This window comes from Manduca sexta, chromosome 27 (genome assembly GCF_014839805.1).
Source record: "Manduca sexta isolate Smith_Timp_Sample1 chromosome 27, JHU_Msex_v1.0, whole genome shotgun sequence".
NCBI lineage: Eukaryota > Metazoa > Arthropoda > Insecta > Lepidoptera > Sphingidae > Manduca > Manduca sexta.
The window spans coordinates 5844247-5871113 of record NC_051141.1 but is presented as its reverse complement, the minus strand read 5'-3'; the positions used below and the strand labels follow the sequence as shown (position 1 = coordinate 5871113).

General features: G+C 34.2%; 1 protein-coding gene across 1 annotated transcript; it reads left to right on the top strand.

Moving 5' to 3' along the window:
• Positions 1 to 1187: 1187 nt before the first annotated feature.
• LOC115450845 (major facilitator superfamily domain-containing protein 6) lies at positions 1188 to 25407 on the top strand. The gene is made up of 14 exons (XM_030178964.2): positions 1188 to 1382; positions 2079 to 2158; positions 9687 to 9825; positions 14371 to 14587; positions 16084 to 16258; positions 18285 to 18502; positions 19162 to 19375; positions 19462 to 19559; positions 20333 to 20489; positions 20983 to 21167; positions 21321 to 21576; positions 21910 to 22121; positions 22482 to 22674; positions 24379 to 25407. The coding sequence occupies exons 2-14, from the start codon at positions 2095 to 2097 to the stop codon at positions 24456 to 24458; spliced, it is 2208 nt and encodes a 735-aa protein (XP_030034824.1). The 5' UTR covers positions 1188 to 1382; positions 2079 to 2094; the 3' UTR covers positions 24459 to 25407.
• Positions 25408 to 26867: the final 1460 nt, after the last annotated feature.

Sequence of the window (26867 nt, the reverse complement as noted above, 5' to 3'; positions counted from 1 at the left end):
TTCAAGATATTTAACATATTTCTGTAAACCAGTAAGGTGAATACATAGTTTAAACCTTTTATTTTAACTTCCTGTCTGAATTTTATTTATATATACTAAAATAAAGGATTTTTTACCAATGCGAAAAAATGTACCTAAAAATTGTCGAGTAGGGCAAGTGCGCCACAGTTAATAGTCGTATGGCGCACTTACCCCTGATCCATATATAACCAACCTTTTTTGAGAATAAGTTTTACTAATATGAATTATTATTATTAAAATGTTAACAGCAGATTTTTTTCTACTCAAGGTATTTTGTTTTGAGTTTTGAATAGGTTGCAACTGTTCGATCAGGCACGGTATCTGGATATAATGCAGCTAAAACATATCAAATGTCATAAGGCCAAATTCTAAGTAATTGAGTTATAACGCATTCAAAATTGTTAATTTCTACATTTTTGTATGTTTTTTTTAGTTTTTAGAAATTAAGTGGATTTTATATTAGGGCTACCATTTTTTTATTCCAACATATCCGCACACAAAACTCTAATATAGCAAAAATCTTATATAGCAAAAAAAATGTGTAAAATGTTTTGAAGCCCTGATTTACATATATATGGCGCACTTACCCCGAATTTGATTTGACAGCCATAGTTTGTTATAATATTGAGTGATTAAAAATTGTCCAAGAGCAATGCGAGTAAAACTTATTTCTCTACGTATTAAAATGAGTGTTTTCTTTATAATGTTTCATATTGTCGTTTTTTTTTACACAGACGCACTTACCCCATTTCCGGAGGCAAGTGCGCCTACTACCATTTTTTTTTACTTTGATCAAAATATTATTAATTTATGGTCCGATTTCCTTGAATAGCTATAGGTTGTTATCACAAAATACCAAATATTCTTAAATTAATAAAATTACATTCTTAAGTCAGCACAAAAAGAAATTATTTTGCATTGAATCCAGCTATGAAAATTTTATGGCGCACTTCCCCCGACTGACCTTAAATATAATATGAAAAGATGATCTGAACACACACAATAAAAATGTCTTATATGTTGTAATTGTATGGAATTCGAAGCGTTCTTAATTCTAATTTTGAATTCAGACGCCATTTTGAACGTATGAGCCAAGCCTTAGTTTCGTATTTTACATTTTTGGTAGCTTATAAAATTTTAAATCGGCAACACTAACTGTTATCTGTGCTCCGCAGGCGCAGACTGCATGTTTTATACAAACCGCGATTGGCGTTCAATAAAAAGATCGTCTTTTTGTGTTTTACAAAATTTTAATCATTATGTGAACGAATTACATTCTATTCGAAATACTATTAATAAAAAAGTGGTCGTTTATCTACTCAAAGCTATTATCTACAAGTTTTGTGTCATTGCATGTAAAGGTAATAATTAATAAATAAAAAAATAAGGACGTTTCGGCCCTCGCTGCTTTCCAAATTATTTTATCGATGATAACTAGTTTATCAATAAATTTAATCCTCAGCAATTGAGTTTTTCGCCGCTCTCGTACTGTTCATCTGCTCTTTCATATTTTTTTGTTTGAGGTTGAATTAGTTTCATATCGATCTGTGTAGTTTTTTGTTGCTTCATAACATTCCTATAAATAAAGGTATCTTTAAATGAAAATGTGGTTCTCAAATTTTTTATAATAATTTGTTTCAAGAACACGTACGTAAGAAATAATTATTAGTGTAGACATAGATATTTATAATAAGTGTATCCAATATACAAATATCGTTTGCCTCCTAAATAATGTTCAAACTTTGCACTTAGATTTCACATGCTCGATGCCTACGTAATAAGTATGAAGTTTGTCATTAAACTATAACGATTTGAAAGTATTTTGATTTGATAAAATGCAACTATTTGATCATAAACGGATTCATTCCTTTGCATCCCAGTACAGTAAAAATATATGTGTAATTAGGTATAATTCATGTATACTTAAGTAATGTATGTTAAAAAAATTAAACACCACACCAACACCAAAATAAATATTTTTAAGTCTTTTGAGAATAAGAGAGTATATAAGATATACAAATTTTGGCCAATATCAATCCAATTGTTTTTGTTTTCAGTGAATGAACGGACAAAATGAACATGGAAGTAAATTACAAGCTTCTGCCCATAAAAGGGCACTTCTTCTTCTTCAATGCAGGTAAGGAAATGAATGTACACAAATATTATCATCACACTTAATTTAAATATAGAATAATTAATTTATTATATTTTAAAATGTAGAATTGGTATGGCTTCTAGCAAACTTGTATGAAAATAAATGGACAAAATGACTTCTCAACTGCATGAAACGACATGTTGCTAACATGGCCCTGTTTTAAAGGAAATATGCTAGTATTTATTAACTAATAGATTACTGTAACTTTTTTTTTTGCACATTCTCTGTAATGTGGTAGATATGTATTGGCACAATAGGCCAAACATCTATATTGAGTCAATGGCATTGTTTGTAAGAGATTTGGTTATTTAAAGATCTGAAAAAGTCTTTACGCTTTTTAAGACATTGGTTTAGTATGACTTGATTATCTATTTGATGCCCTTATAAATGGATGCTATTGTATTTAAAAAAATAGTCTTAATTTGTGCAGCTGATAATCATACCTTAGTTAATTTTGATGGAACGTTCAATAAGTTGAAGCACTCTTCATTAAACATACAGATCAAAAAATATTTGAGATACCTAAAGCAGGTTGCCAATATATATAAGCTCTTAATACTTTCCATGTCAAAAATTATCAGATCTCAACTAGAGTGCAAATCCCAAAATAATAACTCGCCTCAATATCTTAATCTCAAACAAATCCAATATCTTAGATAAAATGCTTAGTATTGCTGCTTGGCCCAATTATATAGTTATCCAGGATAGTTTTAACCATATTGGATGCCGAGGTGTATTAAGCAACCTGCACCCTATTGCTAATAAAAAATAAAAACTTTTTTAATATAATTCGAAAAAAAGGTGTTCTTTTCTCCAGTAACTACTTTGCTGGGCAATAGGCTTGCGTCCCAAGGGGTATGGGGACCAAAGCTCCTCGTGCCCAGGTCCCACAACCAAGGGCAAAACCATAAACATTTCTTGATTTGATCTAGCAAAATGCTAGTATGATGAATTTCGACTCAATACAAGTGGATGGTCTTTCGACAAGTAATAGTAATGATTGCGATGGTGATGAATCAAAAAAATATTATCCTGTTTGAACTAACCTACATACTTTACAAACTGGAACCATATCTTAGCATATGCTTTGACCATTCAGATAACACTCATAGCTTTAGGTTAGTGTGTTATCATGTTTGCATTAAATATATTGTTTATGAAATTATCAATGATGTTGACCACAGATGCTGTTATTATAATTTGGATTTTAATTTTATTAAAATTATGATTTCCGGGCCCTTTATACAAGGCTGTCTTTGTTCGATTAATATAAATAATATAAATATTTTAGACATTTTTAAATTTATAATTTATAATGATTAAGCCTTCTTTGAGGTTTTTGCAGAAACAGATAATGGACTTGATTGATTCTGAATGTTGGGTAAAAATAATACTTATAGCCAGGAAACCTGTTGATTGTATGTGGTCCTGTGATGTATGTGTATTTTGTAGTAAATGTGAAAAACTATGGGGACCCATATTTTGTAGAACAGTGTTTCTATAAGACAATGAGATAGTATATATCTAGATTTTAGCCTAATGAGTTCAGCAGGTTTGGTAACATTTGTTGCTGTTTTCGATCGGCTAAGACATTTAGTATTGGAGCCCGCTCGGATGACAGACTTCAGACGCGCGTTAAAATGTGTACACCCCAATCAACATACAAACAAAATGCGTGTACTCTAAACGTGGCTTTTTACTAACGCTCGTCTAACTCTACATCTGAACGGGGTGTTAGCCCATTCGGATTTTACGGGATGAAAGTCCCACTATTTATTTTCTCGGGGTAGAAAGTAGCGTATAACTTTCGCAAGGTCAACTATCACCATACGAAACTTCATAAAAATCCCTTCCGTAGGTTTTGAGAAAATCGATAACATACAGACAGACAGAAATGGCTCACTATTTTGGTCATAGTGGCTTCCACATAAAAGGTAGATATATATGCTGTCGCGTACTTTTATTTAGGACTATCTAATACAAACAATCCTACGGTACATCATCTTTGCCTAACTCCAACAGTTTAGGCAGCGTACAAGATATTTTTTTTGCGTCTTACTTGATATGTACTGTTATATTATGACCAAATTACACAAAATCATTGTAAATTGTAGCTTATGTGTTATTATGACATCTGATGTATAACCAATATTATTGTAGAATTTCATCCAAATCCGTTCAGTACTTTTTTCGTGAAAGGGGAACAAACATACATACATACATCCATACATCTATCCCCACAAACTTTTGTGTATGTATAATATTAGTAGAATACAATATAATGATACAAAAATTAAATATGTATATTTTTTAAGTATAATACATATAAAATTTTGCGTAACACGTCAGTTATAACAACGGCAATTTTATCCCACAGCGTGTGACGTCACTGAATAAACTCAGTGCAGTGTATATTGTTACATCACAATAACATTTCCATCAGGCATTCGTATGCCGAATCAGTTCACGATTCACGGTACAATGATTCGCGTGTTTTAAACTTCAGTTTCGTTTTTATACATTTGATTTTATAAAGTAATAGTAGGTCATTTTATGATCTCCCATATTATCGAATGCGGTATCTCATCATGGTACCTACGTGTTTTAAAGATTGAATATAACGAAAACAGGGCGATGTCTTCTTCTCTGCAATACAAAATTCGCTTTATCAATTACGGTTCCACGTTTGTACAAGGAATCCTTATGATATTACACTAAAATGTGCGCTAGTTGCTAATAATATTTACCTATTTATGGGTATACAATATACAACTTAGAATTTGGAGTTGTAAAAGCAATAAAAATGCAAATGTTTAGGTAACGATTGCATGTTTTCTTGAGACCCTATCGTTCATAATGCACATTCGATGGCAGTTTACGACTGTCAATACCTAGTACGAAAAAAATATGATCCACAAACTAAAATAAGCTGTTTTTAAAAAATAATAAGTTCCATAATGGGCCGCAAGATCCCTATGACTTTTTTTGTTTTGTAATCATTCGTAATGATTATTTGATATCTTAAAAAAGACAAATATTTTGATGTGTTATGTTTACGCGAATGTTAGACATTGGAATAAAACTATTTAAGGAATTTCATCGCGGTTATTTATATTATTTTGCGCAGACGTTTCGAAGACTGCCTTTATGGTTGCGGAGCGAATTCGACGGATTTTTTTTTTGTTTCCATAAAAGTTGTTAGGTTACTTCATTATTGGTGTTTAAAATAGTGGTCTAACTCATAACTAAAGCTTTGGTTATATTTGAACATTTCTCCTTTTTGTTCCTAATTTATGAATAGAACTTTGTTTCATGACTAGACTCATATGTAAATGACATTCAGTTTACATGTAAAACGAATAATAATTTTGACTCGTCGAAAGTTAACAACTCAATCAATTGGTCGCAAACCGGCGCAATGACCTTAGACAACACAGGCAAATTGATATCACAGTCAGTCCCATGACCAAGATGTTATATATTATGGTTTTTAGACATTTACTTTTCGAACGCTCTCCACTAGTCAAAGTAATTCGAGCAGTTAACTTACGAGTAATGTCAAACGCAATATTTTCAGAATAGACAAACCCTAATATGAAAAAAGTTCGAATTTGAGGTTTTATTAACCCCCTTTTTCTCCCTTCCAACCATCCTAACAAAGTTCCTCCTTCCTCTTCTCTTCTTTCCCTCTATCCCCTCCCTTCTTCCTCCCGGGCCCCGTGACTGAATAGCTTCGAGTTGCTAGCGTACCGTCCGCTGGCAGTGATAGCGGTAGGGGCCACCAAATCTTCATTGGGACTGCGATGATTGCTAAGAATCGCTTGTACACCGTTAACAGGGTACCCCCGGTGATAAACGGGGCAGGTCCCAAAAAAAAAACAATAGTGGAGTCAATTAAGCATTTTACTCGAAATTCCTCGGAAACAGCTCCGTTCTTGATGTTTTTTTTTTAATGGATGATTTTTAAATGTAATATTTAATGTCACACACCGTTTGAAATGGAATAGAATATTATATAATACAAAAAAATGAATGAATGTGTGCTGGAACGGGATTTTTCAGTCATCATTTTCCCATTTAAATTGATTGCGTCTGAGCCTCGGACGGAAGGGAGGTGTGAACATTCGACTTGAGTATCATCTATATATTTAAAAAATACTTATATAACAGTTTCTTTGAATGAAAGATATTGATGTACTAATTTATCAGTAAGCACTAGAAATCACACAACTTTCACCCTTTTCGTATTAAGTATAGGAATACTCATTAAAAAAAATTAAATCTATTGCAAGTCTGTGCGACTGTGTTATCCAAACAATTCGTTTTTTTTTTTTTACTGAAAGGTAAAGATGCGCGGGTTTGACATCAATTATTGGATATCGCTTAACTTTTACGTTTCTCAAGTTTTAACTATTCAAACGCGATGTTTTTGTATAAATTTCTAATGTTTTTATAACTTTTTCCCTATATCTTATAATTGAATCAGGCAGTTCATTTTAGTCAAAGGACACCCGCTCTAATGTTTCCTTTTATTTGAGCTTTTTTCTCCTTAAGTTGGTTGAGTTCAAAGGAAGCTAGCTAAGTGTGTGAATAGAATAAGTATGATATGAAAATAGTATTAATAATATCATACAAATTGTATGTACAATGTTTTCATTTCAACTCGTTTCTCATTTCGAAATATTAATAAAACTAATTTTTTTATGTATTATTGACGCTATTATGAGTATTTTAATTATCGTACGATTGGCCTCACAATATATAGAAATATTTTATTTACACTCTTGAAAACATGCTCACTTTTTGCTTCAACACATAATATGTGAATAAGTAGTGAGCTTTTCATTCCCGTTGTTCCCTATTCATGAGTTCGGCGAATTAGTATTATATCAGATAAAAAGGGCAATTTTATAGATAAAACAAGTATCCATAAATTATCAGTTATTTTCTGTTTTTCATCGACATAATAACCTAACTTGTCGGAGTAAAGACCTATTTGTAAATATTTGTCAGTAAAAAAAGATAGTTCACAGAATTCTTATTGTGTTTATGTTACACGATTCGGAGAACTATCTTTAGCAATACAAGCGCAAAATGGATACTGCGATGGCAACACCGCCGAGAATAAAATATTATTCCGATTGTGCAATCATCGTTTTTTAACAATGTTTTTTCGTTACTAAGGGGCCGCTAACTTATTCTATTTGCTTGCCGGTATAATTCTATTCTAATTCAAATTTAGCAGTACAGGACTTACTTTTCTGTACCGTGTTTTGAATGGTACAGGGACCCCAGCTTACACTATGTAGAAAATAAAAAGTTTTCTTTCCGCTACAAACTTCGATCAAAGACCTGCATGCTGGTGTGCGAAACCACTGCTTCGTAGTGAGTTTACAGTGACGGTTCTTCCGACCGGCTCCAACCAATAAGTTCAGTAAGACATATTACTGCCACACTATTAAGCTGCGGAACAGTCTGCCAGCATACGCGTTTATTCCTTCTTGCAACTTGGGGTCCTTCAAGCGGAGCGTGAAGTAGCATTTAAACACGGCGGTATAATTAGGCTGGCTGTCCGTGCGTGTTTACCTCTTGGCGGTCGACATGATTTTGGGCATCTCTTCATTTACCAGTGCAGTGCAGTGAGGCCACTTTGTCGTGCCCATAATAAGAATGAGATCAATGAGAAGATGAATGTTTCTAGCCTCTTTGTTTCTCACGCAATCTGTTGACGTGCATGTAAAGTACATTTTTATGAAGTATTAGTGTAGATACTTGTATACCTACTGATCTTTATAATCAAAGGTCCACATTTGCATATACCTAATCGCTATCGTTGGTGACGTCACGACTCACGCCTTACTACGTCTTCCTGTAACTATTTCCTTGTATATGACCCTTCTAAGCTTAGGTTTAAGTTATTTATTTCGTTGTTGCGCCTGCAAAAGTCGCTATGTGTTTTTTCCTCTTTTTTTACTTTTGATGCTATTTTTTTCCCTATATCATTCCGCGCAAGGTGTAGAAACCGTTTTGTGAAGAAAGCATTATTAACGAAGTTATGAAAAATAGCTATGTGACCTTCATACACTGAATGTTCCTAAAATATCACTAAGTATTTAAAATCACATAACTATAAAAATTCGCTAATACAGCATATTCATTTACTGCTCCCGTTATGTGTTTACTGGCACATAGCGATGTTTTTTTACAAGTTCGGTGATGTTCGTTCATGCAACGCCCGAGTCAAAAGTCACATGGCTGTAATTTTATATAAGATTATTCAGTGTTATTCAAACAGTTCGTATGATCACACATTTCAATTGCGATGTTAAATAAATTAATATTTCAACAAATAATACTGGAGAAAGGACATACTATGATGGAGGTGTCCATTCGACTTTAGAAAAAAAAATTAAGGCCCCAATTTTTCTCCATCGGACTACGTCTGTCGTATGAGACTAGCAAGACCGACACAGCCGTACATTGTCAATTATCTTGACTTCACTTTTTTAAAAAAATACGCGACAGTGCCTGGTAATTTTTCTACTATAAGACCTGGCAGAAAAACTGGTGATGCCACTGTAACAGATATAAGAGGTGAAGATGAACTGAAATATAAATTACGCCATTCCGATGACTGGGACACTTTGCCACAAAGAAGAATGAATACATCCCGTATCGTGGAATCGGAAAAACTTTACAAAGGTCCATTGAAAATTGAAGCAACTAAATTTAATCACTTACAAAGCCTTAAGCAGTACATGCACTATGATTACCATCCTTTCTTTGATAATTTAACTCATTGATTTTGTTTTCGGAGTCCACATCCATACATTCAGATAAATATCTAATTAAAATAACCTACTGTCTATCTTGTATTCAAATTCTATTTTCTCATATTTAATTCTTCATTTTTATTCATGAAATACAAAATAAAAATTTGAATAAAAAAGTTTATTTCATTAAATAAGGCTATTTATATCTCTATGTGCCATAAAATTGGAAGAGGTATACGAATTCTGTATCCTTTAAACATAGCTATGTGCCCTTCAGATACATAATGATTATTTATGACAAAAACAAATAACCCTATGTGTCATTTGCAGTAAAAAAAAAAATCTGTAAGTTTATAATACGTACTACATTAACGAAAATATTCGTAAAGTACGTCAATATTTTATTAATTTTATCGAGCAAATAAAACAATTACTGATCACAAATATATCTCGAGTAATCTAGTTTTTTGTTGTTTCTGAAAAGTAGCTAAAAAACACATAGCGATTTGTGAGAGCGCAACGACGATTTGTTAGTGGAGTTTGAACTTATTTTTCTACAAGATTTTAGATGATGTGCTTACGTTCTGAATAAAAGAATTTAAAAAATAAAATGATAATTAAATACATACCGTATTCAATAAATTGTTTGTAATTATATTGTTTGTGGTCAACGCAAGCCTTATTTTAAATGTGTCATATTATATAACATGTATAAATCCCTTTTTTTTTGTTAACAGGCACGGCACCTCTGGTCCCATACTTGTCTACACTCGCTAGGCAGTTGGGATTCTCTTCGGGAACTGTCGGCTTAATTTACACGGTGTTGCCGATTTTTGGACTAATTGCGAAACCTTTGTTCGGCATTGTGGCGGACAGGTATGTATTAATTCACATAGTAAAAACAAAAGTAAGTTCCCCAAACATCGCTAGGTTGAGTTCAAGTTATAGTAACATTTCACCACGTTTGTGTTGTATTTATGGCCTAAAAATAATATAGTTACGGACTTACATAAAGTACTGTTCGTTCGTCGACTTTTCTCAGCGATAGGTTTGAAAAAGTGAAAGATTTTAAGCAAGCTGTTACTAAATATGCCAGTTAAATACTTGATATGTCATTTTTGACAGACTGCCGTACTTTCTTTTTTAATGATTTCTCAGGTTTCAAACTTAGTCATTGAACCCAATGAAGAACTCAAGGCATAATGGTGATTATGTCTTCAAAAGCAAGTTCTAATTTCATTTTTCTTAAATAACTTTCGGTGAAAATTAATTAGAATATTGTTAGGAGGACAAAGGTAATAATAGTTTATTTTTAGTACTGGCCGATCACGTGGCCAGTGACGTACAACAGTCTTTGATATTTGCATTTTTCTTAATTTATAATAAAGCTAAAAATCGGCAATTCTTTTAGTTCACTTACGTTATTACTTCTTGCGAAGATTTGATCTATTGTTATTTTGTGAACGTGCTCTGTTTGTTACCCTTTTTTGTTTTTACGAGGTATTGTCTGGGCCTTGCCCGTTAGAATAACTTTTCCCGGTATAAAAGTATACTATAGGTACAATATACAAAGAAACAGCCATAATGGTTTAGCTTGATATAGATAAATAACACAAATGTGTACTAACAACTGACTGTCTCGTGGGCGTATTACTGCATGCGTGGTACAGCAGCGCTCTGAGGTCCTAGGTTCGAATCCCGGGCAAAGTGATATTTGGGTTTTTCTGCTCAATATCAGCCCGGAGTCTGGAATTTGTACCTGATATGGCGATAGGCTCGCCCCCATCACATCATGGGACGGAACACACTTGGCGAAGAATGGATGCCCTAGTTGCGCCCCTGCATACCACTTCGGGGATAAAAGCATGACGTGTGTGTGCTTGTTTTTGTTTCCTAACAATAAATCTGAGATGAAAAACTCACAACGAATCATCATTACGATGGTAATGAATTAATACTAAATGAAAACATCGAGAATAGGACTAACCACATAGTACTGATGAAAGTTACATAAATTTGACAATTTGTAATCATATTTTTACTAACATTTTCTATAAACAAAAAGGCTAGTATTTTAATGAATCACAATTATAAATCAGTACGTTATATATCTACTTTTGGAAACTACCTGCCAGTTGCCATCGTATTGAGGATTTCACTGTAATTGCATGTGCATACGTGATAATTATCAAGCTTGCACTGTTATTAAAATAATTGTCGTGCATAGGACATCCTTTGTAGCGGACTCCCCTAGCAATCGTAAATTACGTTTAAATTTTGATATTTGACGATAATTATAACTTTTAATATTACACGCAAGACGAATGCATAAAAGTGATGACAAAAGTTTTTTTTTATTTGTTTCTGCTATGAAATATATTACATACAATATTAGTTTGTTATGAAATAGTAAGATTTAGTAAGAGTAAGAAATATTACAAATTATAATATCTTATTTATGTGATTCGGTACTGACGTTTTAAAGATTATCTGTTTAGCTTTTGAGAAAACGCATTGAAGTTAGGTGGACTTATACAAAAGGGCTTGGATTTTTTTAGTAATGTAATGAAATATTTACAAAAAGTAATAAAATGCCTTCTGTAATAATTTTCATTAATGGCTATAGTAAGCGTTCTCGTATATAATACTTACATATTATGAGGCATATTAAATATGGAGTTCATAAAATTAAATATTTTTTTGTTATAATCTTGTTGAAAATGTTCAAATTATTCTTTCCAAAATAAATTATAATAAAAACCCGGACAAGTGTGAGTTGGATTCACGCACCGAAGGTTCCGCCCTAACTTGTATGTCAGGTATCTAAATATATATTACTCGAAGGTGACCGACTGACATAGTGATCTATCAACGCACAGCCCAAACCACTCGATGGATCGGACTGAAATTTGGCATGCAGGTAGATGTTATGACGTAGGCATCAGCTAAGAAAGGATTTTGATTAATTTTACCCCCAAGGGGATAAAATAGGGGATGGAAGTTTGTATGAAACTTTATCCATTTTAAACCGATCGGGCTGAGACTTTGCATGCATAAAGCTACTATGACATAGGCATCCCCTAAGAAAGGATTTTGATAAATTCCACCCCTAAGGGGATATAATTCGTTTGAACATATCAGTACCGGGAAAATATTTAGCAAGACTTTTATCATACAGTGGACTTTTAGCCCGGAAAATCCTTCACGCGGGCGAAGCCGCGAACAAAAGCTAGTCTATCTATATACCTAAACATATTATGTAGGTTCAAACTTGACAAAGTTGACTTTGCCGTTCGATAACATAACACGTTGGTTGCACAAACCGAAAATAATATTAAAAGTGAATTCGTTTTTTTTACTCAAGTATATAGTTAAGGTTTTCAGTCTTTTTACTTTACACGTGCTGTAAGACATTGTTTGTTGCAAATTTTATGAGTTTAGGTTAAAGGGATGTACTCCATAGATTTTGATTCCCTTGTGAAATCGCAAAAACGCGATATAAACGGTCATATCTTTGTTTCGCATTGGCATTTTTTTTATTTATTTTCACAGCTGAAACAAACCGTAGTTCTAAGTGTGTATTATATATAAATTTCAACTTGATAGACATACGCGTTCGTGAGGAAAAGGGCTTGACAGACAGATGGACAAAAAGTAATTTTATAAGTGTTCCTTCTAAGTTACACAACCCTGAAATGAACATGACACCGCTTAATTAATTTCAGATTAAGTTAAAGAATAAAACTCGGTGCCAACTTTTACATTTACTTACAAAAGATATAATAAATATGCACTGAAAAGAAACAATAAAAATACTTATACAAGAATATAATACCTACTTTATGTTACCCACACAAAACGTAACATACCTGAAGCTTATCTGGCAATGTTTATTGAATTCATTGGTCACATTAATATTAATCCACTTATACAACTAATATTATCTTAATCTTGCCTTAATCTTCAATTATTATATTACTTTACAATAAAATGGGTTTACTTTCTTCACCATCTTCCAACCTTGTTTTTCAATCTTAGTCATTTTTAACCGCCGCGAAAAAAAGAACCAACTGTTCTTAAAAGTATGTAGTTCTTTAATAAATGAGACGTATTCGTAAAAAATACGAATCAATAAAAAGCTTTAACTAGTGGCATGGACTCAAAATTATTTAATGAATGAGGATCAATTGTTTGGTCAGGCGAAAGGCGGTTACGTTCTCGTTTCAAATAACTTAACAAGCGTACGAGAAGCGTTGTTCAAACGGGAAGCTAATTGAAGGGGCAATGATCGTATAAAAAAACTCATTGTATTTATGAGCGTAGCTAGAAATATTCTTCAGGAGGGAGAATGTGCATCAGTCTAAAAGTCTACTTAAAATTCAGCTAAGAAGTACCTGCACTCAATTTGCCGGACCACCACATAACTATAGGATGTACATGGACCAGGCGCCCTGTCCCTCTCTAGTCATGTCTATTCTTATATTTATACAGGGTGTCCCAGAAAGTAGTGTTAGGAGTGATGAGAAGTCAAAAAATAATAATTGTAATATAATGGCAAATTTTAAGAATTTTCCACCTTGAGGTCTTCTAAGGCTGATTTTAGCCAAAATAGCTCCCACGAAGGACTATGTTTTTTTAATGAATATGTAAGTTGAGAGTCTGGAGAAGTTTTTGACCTACCTTAGAACCACGAAATCACCTGTTTAGTTTATTAAATTAAAGAAGAAAATGTAAGTCATAATTCATAGAACATAAGTTTTTCACTTTACACCAACATTTTCATAATTTTTATTAAAGTTACGAATCCGATTGTTTTTAGCAAATAAAGTTTAACTAATAAAAATTTAGTTGCTATAAAAAAATATCAAATAAGTCTTCTACTTTTTTAAAAAGAAAAAAATTAATTGTTTAAATCCAAAATTCTCAAAAATTCAGAAAAATATTCATAACTTGAAACCTATGAAAAATCGCGGAACATACATGGGGGCGATTCGGATACCCCAAGAGGTGCTCTATCTCTGGACCTCCGCTTGACACTACTTTCTTGGACACCCTGTATATATTTTTTAAACTGATATTAATTGGGCTCATGTGGTAATTCGTCGTGCCTTTCAGTTTGCATTTCAGTTCATCCCTATTTCAAGACAGTTACAATAACAGCACATACGTATATAAATTTTCTTCTTTCACGTTCAACTATGTTTCATTGCCGTCGTCAAAGCTAGGTAGCATGTTTAAAGACTACATTTTTCTTCTGCCGCTATAGACATCTTAACATTACGGACTTACGAGGAAGAATTAAATATTGATTATATTATGCAGTTATATTTATCTTTCTGTGTCTTCACGGTCATGACTTATGAGGTTAAGAAAACGACAAAATTCAGTTAAAATAAAGATGTAATATAACTTTTGTTGCAGGTTCAAACAGCAAAAATTGATTCTGATACTCGCACAAATTGTGACTATAGTTAGTTTCTTCTCGATATATTTCCTGCCGCAAAATCTGCAGGAAATATCCGTCGAACTAGACTGCAACGGTGTTACTGTACTAAAAAGTTGCTACCAACACGCTAACAGTATTGACACGTGCAGAGTTAACTCGCTGGGGGACATGAAGGAGCATGCTTCTTGCAGGGTGAGTGCCTTTTGTATGACATTTATTATGTACTTGCTAGAGTTTATCTATCAAATTATGTACAATGTGGTATTCGCTACCATTCCTCTGGGAATGTAAATAAATATCAGTATAATGGTGTCCATATTTCAATAAATTCCTTTTTTAAGGGCATGTTAATTATGCTTTTCTATTTATGTCACAGTTTCAAGTTAATATTAATTGACAGTTATCGTATTAAATAGCTTTAGTAGTACGCACTTTATTACCATTTATTTGTGAGTATAGATTAGTCTTACTTTTGTTTTTGTCGGCCTGATATATTTATGTGACAATTAGCTTTTGTCAGAAGTTGTGAAACGGGCCCTAAGATAACTGTATCTGTGGTGTATTATGGTGTATCGTACAGTGTACGCAGTCATGGTTGTAAAGAAATTACATCATACACGACAAGTCACAAGTGACACCTGATGAAACACTTTCACTCAATGATAATTGGATAGATATTTCTTTACATTTCAGACCAGTAGATTCACATTACAATTTTTTCTCTGGATCCATAAGAATCCTTTATTTTCCTCAAAGTAAGACTACGCATGCGTGATCTTTTCACTCTTGTTCATGACCTAAGGTATTCACTTCCCATCATTTTGGTCACTTTAGTAACAACTCTTATGGCCTTCATGCTTAAAATACTTCCAAAATGCAAAACTTCTCTGTGTTTATTTGATTGTTTTTGAATACATACATCCGAATGGTGAGACGAGGAAGCCCTTCACGAGACGTTAAACAACAAGACTGTAAATAATAGCAATACAAAAGAAAGTTTATAATAGCGTCTGAATTTTCACGACTTTATATACGTTTTTACATAAACCGAACCCTTTACCTAATATTTGCACGTAACAAAATTCAAATAGTAGTAGCAAGCAAATCCCTATTGCAGAGTAAAATTTTATGTTAATTGAATATCATTTCAAGAGGTACTCAGCCACCTGACCTTATTATTCATAATATTAACGGCCCCCAGTGCCGAGGCTTGCTTGAAGTGGCGTGATGAGTACAAGAGGAAATTCTATCTGCATAAAAAAGTCATCAGTTTTAGAAGCTACCTATTTTATCTTGCGCTTTATATAATACTAGCGACCCGCCCCGGCTTCGCACGGGTGCAATGCTGACTATTTAATGGATGTTATTATTATACATATAAACCTTCCTCTTGAATCACTCTATCTATTAAAAAAAACCGCATCAAAATCCGTTGCGTAGTTTTAAAGATTTAAGCACACATAGGGACAGAGAAAGCGACTTTGTTTTATACTATGTAGTGAAGTACCTAATGTATGTTGATATTAGAATTTAAGATTAACATCAATTAACTAACTTGTTGCTATTATTATAAAGTTTATAATACATTAAATCCTTGTCAGTAATAAGTCTAGCGTACTGACGTCAGGAACTTAACCGATTTATATCAACCAATATGTTCAAAAGTGAAGTGACGATTGAATTTCCAGATGAATTGCGATATGTCGTCGCCTAAGATGTGGCAGACCGTTTGCGAACATTGGCATATTCCTGAATATTGTTATTCCACTACCGACAGAATTCAATATCTGACACACGTTACTCATGTCTCACTGGAAGCGGACAAATGCGCGTACATCAAAGCAGACAATGTCACACTGGACGGTGAGTAAATATCTGGGTATCATGTCGATCAATTAATCGAAATCGATTAATCAGTGTCGTTCGTCAATTGTTGTTGATTGTGCGGGACTTGCTGGCGACTTGACGCCAAATTTGCTGAATTATAAAGCATTCCATTGATGTAATAGTTTCGAAGAGTATAATTTTTGTTTGTGTTCGAACAAAACGTGAGGTATTTTCAAAGGAAAATATTCAAAATATAGTCAATTGCGAAAACGAATCATTTACATTGTTTCCCATTACACATATTAAGTAATTATGCAAGGCGAACCGATTTGTACATACATTATTGACGTGACGATTTATTTACCCTTTTCTTCGTCGTGATCAACAGCCCACAGCCGGACGTAGGGCTGTCCAAGGACGTGCCACTGAGCCCTTCAGCTTGTCCGGTGACAGCCGGCTGCCTTAAAGAGGTCATCGGTCCGACTGGCCGGCCGCCCCACTGCGTCCGCCCTGACGTGGTCTCCACCCTAGACCTCTTTAACTCTGACGGTCATAGGTTCTTCCTCCGACTCTGCCAGTTCAGCTTGCTATTATTAGCTGTATTAGCTAATTTTCGTTGATGAATTAAAAAGCCGCTATGCGACTGCGTGTTACAACATTGGCGCAATAATGTACAGTAATTAATGTTAATTTGTAACACAAGTGTAGAATATAGCAATAGATATTTATACTTATTTGAGGAGTGAATAAGTATGTATATTTTTGGCCTGTTGCTAAGCGTATATACGCGTTGTATATTAGAGAACATTACTAATAGACATGTTATCTTCAAAGTGAGTTCTTGTTGGCGAAGGCCGCCAGATATTCGCTTCGCTAGGCTTTAAAATATTTCATACAACTAAAATATTATGAAGCTTATAATGATGACAGCTCGTTTAAGCTTACGCTTACGTAATTTGTTCTCATTTACATTTGCTGTGCGACTCTATACCCTGGTATAAACATATGACTTAATGTAGTGACACGCTAATTGCACACTTAATGATCCAAACATCATGACATTCTTCTGTGTATCCTATATATGAGCTATGGGTGTAATTGGTGGGTAATTGTATTTTATTGTATGCCAAATATAACCGTAAGCGTAGACAAACATATGATAAAAAATCCATGGTCGTGATTGAGTTGCATTTTTGAACCAGCTAGGGTGCGTTCATATTCCAAATACATTTTTCCGCTTAGCTTATTGTAGGGTAGGTCTAAACCCTCGAACATATATTTGTAATGTTAAAATACAGATTATTACATATCAGTGATATATACTTTTACAATTTTATTTAATTGCTACTGCACCCGAATTCTAAACATACAAATATTCTAAATATTCAAACAGAGCAACGTTAAATTAAATATAAAAAAAATAATTTTAAAACAAGAATTAGGTGCGCGTCAAATAATACATTGAATTAATGTGTATAAAATCGAGTAGATACTTTATACTTGAGTTACAATTTAAACAACAGTAATTGCATATTTTGATTATTTTGCCTTTGAACATATTATATGTTACGATAATTAATATTGCTTCGCCAGCACCATTACCTCGATATCATTATAAAAATATTTTTAAGCACAACTACACGAGTAGATCTCATTATTGAGTCAAAGCATAGCAACGTGTGTGACATGTTCATAAAAAATGAAACCATATATATAATAGGCTTAGGGCATATTTTCGAATATCCTACAACATATAATTTCCATATTCATCCAGTATCTCCTTAAGACAAAATTATGCTTTTCAGCTATTTTGAACACGACTTCCAATATACTTAACGATGTCAATCATCCGTTCGCTAGTGACTACTAAATTAAAAGATAATCTTGCGCTAGTGGCGAATGGAGTGTAGTAGGAATACTTTTATCGACTCTTGCGCAACCTTAAAAGTACTAGTTTACCGATAAAAATTCCAAAGGTTTTTTTCGCCGATTAATTGTATATGGTTTCATTTATACGCGCGTCATGTCCACGGCAATTCGTTATAAAAAATTATGATTTCAGGGTACGACTACAAGCCGCAATGCCGCATTGGCGGTGAATATGTGGATATCAATGAACCGTGCACGCTGAACTGTACCAACCCGAGGCTTTACGACGCCATTGGGGACTACAAACCGAACATGACTTGCCTCAACAGAAATCTTAATTACCGTCTTTGCACAAATAATACGGATGAGTTGAAGGAACTGGCAAGTGCACAGCAAGACAGCGAGTGTCGGGTATGTGATAAAAATACCATGTAATACATAGAGCATGTAGTAGATAAATGTCGAACAACTACATACATACATACATACATAACATCACGCATTTATCCCCGAAGGGGTATGCAGAGGCGCAACTAGGGCACCCACTTTTCGCCAAGTATGTTCCGTCCCATGATGTGATAGGGGGCGAGCCTATCGCCATACCGGGCACAAATTCCAGACTCCGGGCTGATACCGAGCAGAAAAACCCAAATATCACTTTGCCCGACCCGAGATTCGAACCCAGGACCTCAGAGCGCTATTGTACCGGGAATGCAATACAACTACGCCACCGAGGCAGTCGATGTCGGAAATATCGAACAACTATTAAATATTTCTTTAGCATTCTATGTAATTGACAAGAGGGTATTATGGTTTAGGGGTTGTTTCAAAGGTTTCAAGTAAAATATTTGCTGCTATCGCATTAAACAGCTAATGTAGATAGTACTCATATTTTTATTATAATTTATTTGGGATCATAGATTAGAGTGCCTCTTGTACTTGGCCGGCTTAAATATTTATTAGACGAATATCACTTACTCAGAAGTTGTGAAATAGGCCCTCATTATTATAATTGTATTTATTTAGTTTTATCCGCGGAATACGGTTTCTTATCTTTTCGTTATTTAAAGGTATCGTGCGAACTAGACAAGAAGTCGCCGTGGCGTCTGATGGAGATATGTGAAGGCTGGCATGCAGATGCGGCCAACACTTGCTATCCGAGGACCAATGAGGGCGAGTCTTTCCCAAGCAACTTATCCTTCGTTAGCATCATCGATCTGTCCACGACCATCTCTGAGCACGAGTGTGTTTATATACAACTTAAGAATATAGAAATGCCTGACGGTAAGTTGACTAATATTTTATCATCAGTTCACGTTTATCTGTAAAGAGGGTAATAACCTATTTTTCTTTTTTTTTTTTTTTTTTAGGTTCCATCCACCATCCTTACTGCGAATCGAAAGCACAGCATGAAGTCCAAGCAAAATTGTTCTATACTTCGTGTTCTGTCAACTGTAATAATACAATGGTAAGAATAATTACCGCAATTAGTACTATATTGTAAATTATCGTTCATTGTTACGCAAAAAAAATTAAATTATATTTTTAATTCGTCATGTCTAATAGGTAAATTTACGACAGCAATATTAGGCGGTTTCGGCATTTTATAATTTGATGCTAATATTTAGGTCGTAAATTTCATGTACATAGCTCATTATGATGTGCCATAAGGGTATTTTGTTGTACGCTCATGGTGTAATAAGACATTGAACGACGGGAACTAACTTTTGGACAATAGTTTTAAGTAATGTCAAGAAAATAGAAACTTAATTGGCCGCTGTTTACGCGTCGCAAACGCAAAAATATTTCTATGCGGGTCTGTTAGTTCAGTACCGCCGCTTACTTGCAGTAAGGGTGACCCGAATATTACGGCCGCTGTTTATGGTCTGGATATAGAATGTAGATAGCGGCGATAGCCTAGTTGGTTGTGGAACGGACTGCCGAGACGAATGTCCGCAGGTTCAAATCCCAAGGACACACACCTCTGACTTTTCTATAAAATTATGTGTGTATTCTTTGTGAATTATCGCCTGCTTTAACGGTGAAGGAAAACATCGTGAGGAAACCTGCATTTTCGAGGGTATGTGAATTCTACCAATCCGCACTAGGCCAGCGTGGTGGACTAAGGCCTAATCCCTCTCAGTAGTAGATGATGCCCGTGCCCAACATTGGGACAGTATATAAAACAGGGCTGATATTATTATATTATTATATAGAATTTAATAACCATTATAACGTCAGGTTAACGAGATGTTCCAAGCGGCGATGGACAGCAAAACCGAAAACGAGTCACAATTCTCACAGCTTTTCTGGTTATTTTTCCTGTTGATGATCATAAGCTGGGTCGGTCAAGCAATTATAGTCACATTTGCTGATGCTATATGCTTCAATTTGCTTGGTGAGTACTTACTTGAATACTTCATTGTGTGCCTTAATTATTTTTATTACCACCGATTTTAATAAATATTCCCAATCGTTTTTTTTTATCGGAACATGACAAAGTGGTTTTTGTCTACCTATCGCGAAAATAGACCAATAAGAATAAAGTATTTTTTAATGATCGCAAAGTATTACTTATTTTGATAAGTTTATTCTCAGGATCACATTAAGGTTAAGATTGGATCGTCTATCTAAAACGGTCCTAAATCAAAATACTTCATTCTTCCATACATTGATATGAGGATATATATTGAGGAGTATGAGATTTGGCATAATAAAAGTTCATACAGTACAGAAAAATATAAAGAATTTATACTATGTGTTACAAATATATTAAATTCGATCGTCAAATGTTTGTTCGTTTGTTCTTAAAAACTACTGATGGAGTGGTCGGTTCTATTTCGAAGGAAGTATTTATTGGTTATTTTAAGGTTTTATTGTCTTTTTCACAGGTGTGGAGGTGTCACTATACGGTAAACAAAGACTGTGGGGTTCTGTGGGTTGGGGTATATTCTCTTTGCTGACTGGCATACTTATTGACGTGATGAGCGACGGAGCATACAAAAACTACTTTATTGCCTTCATATTTATGCTCATTTTCCTTTCCTGTGATGTACTGGTATCCTGCTTTTTGAATGTAAGTATAAAACTATATGTGGCGCTGTTTAGAAAATGTTGTTACTATTCTTACATACTTACAAGAAACAATAGAAGTGGGGCAATTATGTAACTGTTTGAATAATAATTAACTCAATATCTTTTTGCTTATTTTTTCTAATTTAACTTTTAGGTGAAATCAACAAAAGTGTCCATGAACATCTTAGCAGATGTTGGTACGCTGGTGTCGTCTTTACCAACATTTGTGTTCATGCTGTGGACAATATCTGTAGGCTTGTGCACCGGCCTGCAGTGGCAATTCCTGTTCTGGCTCTTGGAGGATGTATCGGCTTCAAACTGCACCGGCTCTGAATACATCAAAACATTGCAGGGTCTTGTTAGTGCTATCCAGACTTTCTTTGGCGAAATACCTTTTCTCTTTGTCTCAGGTCGGTGAATTACTAATGTCTTGTATCAAATAACCATGCTCATTTGATTACTATAAAAACTATTTAATGGATTTAATTATACATCTGGTCATAAGCACCGAGAAAGGGGTGTAAGGGGGTGCACGCGCACACCCCGTCCGTAACAAATAAAGATAACTTAATGACAATGGGAACTATTGACTACAGAGGTTTTATTATGGTATAGCATAATATATAAATAACCGTGCGACTTTCATTTTATAAAAATGTATGTAGTACCTACTATAGTATGTAGAGTACAAGATGATCATGGCAGCGTCCATGCATTCATTAACCCTTGATTAAAATTTACAGGATACATACTAAAGAAAATCGGGCACACTCACATGATGAATATAGTTTTGTTCACGTTCGGCGTACGATTCTTGCTGTACTCTTGCCTGACAAACCCCTGGTGGGTGCTGCCTATTGAGATGTTACAAGGAGTCACGTTTGGCATGTTCTACCCGACGATGACGTCATACGCAAGTATCGTGTCGCCACCCGGAACTGAAACGACGGTACAGGTGTGTACATTATGTATTACCCGAATTGTTAATAGTGGCTACATTGGCCGCTGTAGCTACAAGATGTTTTTAGTAAATCGTCGCAACATATTTGCAGATAGATCCGCAATTAGAGATTTTGAAAAAAATAAGTAGTCCATTAGATAATGGGCTGTTAATGTAAAAACTTTTTTGGTTACCGATCGATTCTGCTGCATATAAGAATTAAAATTCTATACGGAGCCTTTAGTGGTTTGAGTACTTTAAAGATTAGAAATTGCGAAAAGCTTTTTCCATAGATTTTGTTAGGAATCTGACTACAAATCGCATTTATACGCTACAATATATCGGTGGTAAGTAGGGATACATAATTTGTTCTAGGGTGTTGTCGGTGCTGTGTTCGAAGGCGTGGGCACTTCGCTTGGCAGTCTGATCGGTGGCAGACTGTACCAGGCGTACGGCGGATGGATAACGTTCCGCGCATTCGGCTTCGGCGCCCTGATCTGCTGCGCCATGCATATCCTCGCCGGATACGTGTTTAAAGTGAAACTCGACCAAGATGGCGTATCAGAAGGTAAAGACAACATTGAATAGGCTTAACGTTACCCACTAACGTATTGTTTTGATATCTGTCGTATTATCTTTGTACTGATTTACATTGGACGTATATTGTACTTCATAGGATTAAATATTTAATGTATGTTTATACTTAATGATATTTGGAAATGATGTGGTCAAACGTGTGGTCTTAGACAGTGTGAGGTTTTCTCAAATAATGAGAATTCAAAAATGATATTTAAATTCTAAAGAAAATGTAATTTTCTTGCTGTATCTTAAGATGTAACGATTTACTTAAAATATGATTTAAATTAAACTTGCGTCTTGAATGGAGTCCTCAATTGCTTATTATGAAATAGAACAAATACCTAGATAATGTGGAATATACTTAATGTTTCTTGGTTGACGTAGTTTATATCGTGTTGAATATGTAGTTTAAATTTCCAGTATTCCTTCTTATTTTTAGATTAATTTATAGGCCATTGTACATTATGAAAATATACTTACATTTGTGCTGTGTTCACATTGTTTTTGTTTTGTTGCCTTCTGAAGGCATTTGGCGCTGTGATTTATAGCTATCGAACAATTACGAATTTATTATATCCAATTATACTCGTGTCACTCAGGTTGTGATAACGCCTGAAGTCTCTGTTTTTACGTCACCTGTGGATTTGGTGCCCTTTTAATCTATTTCCTTGGTGTTGGGAATGTGTCTCGTATAGACTAATCTTTTAGTAATGTCATCCCATATCTAATATATGTCTCCGTAGTGTCAAAGGATTTTTGTCTGTGCGCCGCATTTCGTATGTCCAATGTCCGTGCGATATACCCATTGGTGTTAGCTCAGTCATATTATACATTCCAGTATTGATGCAATAGTAACGTATTGTAATATTAAATGTAATGTGCCACTACGTAGGCGTAACTCGATGTGATTTAAATAAATAATTTATGTGTAGCTGTGCATTGTTCCTTTACAACCAGTATTATGGGACTGTATATTTGATTTTTTTGTTATTAAATATTGATTATTTCAACTGTGCGGTTGTTTTTATTTCATACCCTATATAGTCTGGAATAAGTATTTGGAATATCGTTTTCACCGTTTTTCGGTATATTTAAATTTTCCCAGTGGTATCAGTTTTGTCGAGTCGGTTTTATCTGTTCGATTTCTTGGCGGGTGTTGTGTTGCTCAAGATTTTCTGAAGATTGGTTATGTATTGGATTCGGCGCCGCAGTGATTCAGCATTCGACTTACATGGCACATTTACATAAAGTAGCAAGTACATAACAAGTTTGTTATATTTAGCCCGTTGCATGCTGATGCCTTTGCATGCCTGTTAACAATGATTTAGAGTATGTTATATCGGATAATCTAATGTTATGTCGTTTTAAAAAATTAAAGTAGGTTATAGGTGCCGTTAAGACATTGCATCTATATTTTTGTTTATGCCATTGTTATAATAGGGTTTAAATGAATGAGCGTTATAATAATATTTTGTTTGCAAATATTTTTTATTAACAATTGCTATCATAACTGTATTTGACAGGGCCTTAATGTTGACTCCTTTACAGGTCCTGCGTGATTGTATTACACATATAATATGACCTTACGACAGTTGAAGCCCGCATGTAGTATCTTAGTGCATGTGTTAATGACGTTTAGTTATGTTTGACTTGTGTTATAATATTTATTGAATATATTATATAACATTTTCAGGGTATACATCAGTCATCAGATATGAACAACCGAACGATATGGTGTATATGTTAGAAGATATGGGCGACAGCAGGTCGTGATGTATAAAGATGTCGGTATCTATATAATTAAAAAGGTTGTAATTTTAAGAATTAATGTATGAATTAACATTTTTATAAGTACTTACATTTTCTAAGTTAGGACAAGTGATATATTAATTAGGGTGCACTGAGATGCTTTTTTTATGAAATATAGGTACTTATATATTTTATTTTAAGTTATAATCAATTGTGTGTTTAGAGCACGTAATATGTTCTATGAACAGTTTACTATTATACATTATGATGTTATCTACGTTTTTACTAGGAAATTTATGTTATATTTGTGGTCTTTTTAGCAGGATAATATAGCTTTTATAGTACAATTGACATAGGATAAAATATATGCTATTAGAGCATGAATATTTGGTTAGATTTTAGGACTGGTCTTGCTTGTGATAAAAATTGGACCAATTGTTATTTTACTATGGTGATCAGGTACTTAAAGCGCTTGACTCACATTAATGAAATTGTAAAGTATTTTAATGAAACATTCATATATTTCTTTTGGCATAAAATAACTTCAACACACCAGAGAAGGTTTCCTCTCAACATGCAGCCATACGCACATAATTTTGTATATTTTTTGCAAGTCAATGGCACATACGTCGGAACATAAATATATATCATGATTAATTGAATACTTTTTTAAAATTAGCTATATAATATTATACATTTTGATGTTAATGTTTTTAATACCTACATAATTTATGTAACTAAACATGTATGTAAGCGCTAAGATCATTTTTGAGATGTCAAGCAAATTTTATTTTTAAATTGTTATTTAACGGTTATTTATGTGCGATGCTTATGACAATATGGTGTAAATTTATTTATATTATTTCTGCTTTGTTAGTTCAAAAGCAGATAAATGACAAGAAAATTAAGTGCTCAATACATGCCAAATTCTACTTAGATGTATTTAAAATTATATGAATGAGCCTCTGGACTTTGAAGTTGTGATTATTATTTAATATTTTTATTATTTATTCCAAAAATGAATGATAACAACCAAAAATAAAACTTTAAAAGGATGCTAAATGGTAGATATTCTATAAATCCCTTGTTCCTCACAATAAGATTTAAATGTTTTATAATTTACGTCAGATATTGTTAAATACAGTTTTTTCAGAAATTAAAGGATGACAACAATGAATACCGTCGAGGTGACGTATAATTTTCAGGTTGGCTTACTCAAGTACCCACATTCTATTATAGGTATGTATCAATTCTAATTTTAATGCTATGCAAATTAAATGTTGAATTTTTCATGTTTAGGAGAAATTAAAGTGTAGGTACTTGGGATAGAATTTGGTGACTTTCGCCATAGAGCCGGAACAACTCCCATTTTTATATAATACTAGCTTTTGCTCGCGGCTTCGCCCGCGTGAAGGAGTTTTCCGGAATAAAAGTCCCACTAAATATTTTTCCGGGTTAGTAGCCTATAACCTTCCCAGGGTCTTATACTATCTCCATACCAAATTTTGCTTTCTTATACCACGTCCCGTTCCCGTGGGAACGGAATAAAGTATCCTATGTCCGTCTCCTGGTTCTAAGCTACCTCCCACCACTCATATGTATATATATATATATATATATATATCTATACTTCTATACTATTATATAAAGCTGAAGAGTTTGTTTGTTTGTTTGTTTGAACGCGCTAATCTCAGGAACTACCGGTCCAAACTGAAAAATTCTTTTTGCGTTGGATAGCCCTATGTTCGTGGAGTGCTATAGGCTATATATCATCACGCTATACCCAATAGGAGCGGAGCAGTAATGCCTAATCTCAGGAACTACCGGTCCGAACTAAAATATTCTTTTTGCGTTGGATAGCTCTTTGTTCGTGGAGTGCTATAGGCTATACATCATCACGCTATACCCAATAGGAGCGGAGCAGTAATGGCTAATCTCAGGAACTACTGGTCCAAACTGAAAAATTCTTTTTGCGTTGGATAGCCCTTTGTTCGTGGAGTGCTATAGGCTATATATCAACACGCTATACCCAATAGGAGCAGAGCAGTAATGGCTAATCTCAGAAACTAGGAGTTTGAACTGAATAATTCTTTTTGTGTTGGATAGCCCTTTGTTCCTGGAATGCTATAGGCTATATATATCATCACGCTATGCCCAATAGGAGCGGAGCAGTAATGAAACATGATGCAAAAACGGGGACAATTTATTAGTTTTGAGAGCTTCTGTTGCGTGCGCTGCGTAAACGGTTAAAGTTATGCAACAATAATGTATGACGGGATTGTTCCTCTTAAAAAGTTCTACAAAAATATATCATAAAACAAAGTCCCCGCTGCATCGGTCTGCCCGAACGTGTTAAACTCAAAAACTACCCAACGTATTAGGATAAAATTTGGTATGGAGACAGTTTGAGACCCTGGGAAGAACATAGGCTCC

What these genes read in the sequence shown, in the direction of transcription:
- LOC115450845 (XM_030178964.2), top strand. Translation starts at nt 2,095, where the DNA reads ATGAACATGGAAGTAAATTACAAGCTTCTGCCCATAAAAGGGCACTTC. An exon ending in AGGAGCATGCTTCTTGCAGG is followed by an intron (nt 14,588 to 16,083) that starts GTGAGTGCCTTT and finishes TTGAATTTCCAG; the next exon opens with ATGAATTGCGATATGTCGTC. An exon ending in ACCTTTTCTCTTTGTCTCAG is followed by an intron (nt 21,577 to 21,909) that starts GTCGGTGAATTA and finishes TAAAATTTACAG; the next exon opens with GATACATACTAAAGAAAATC.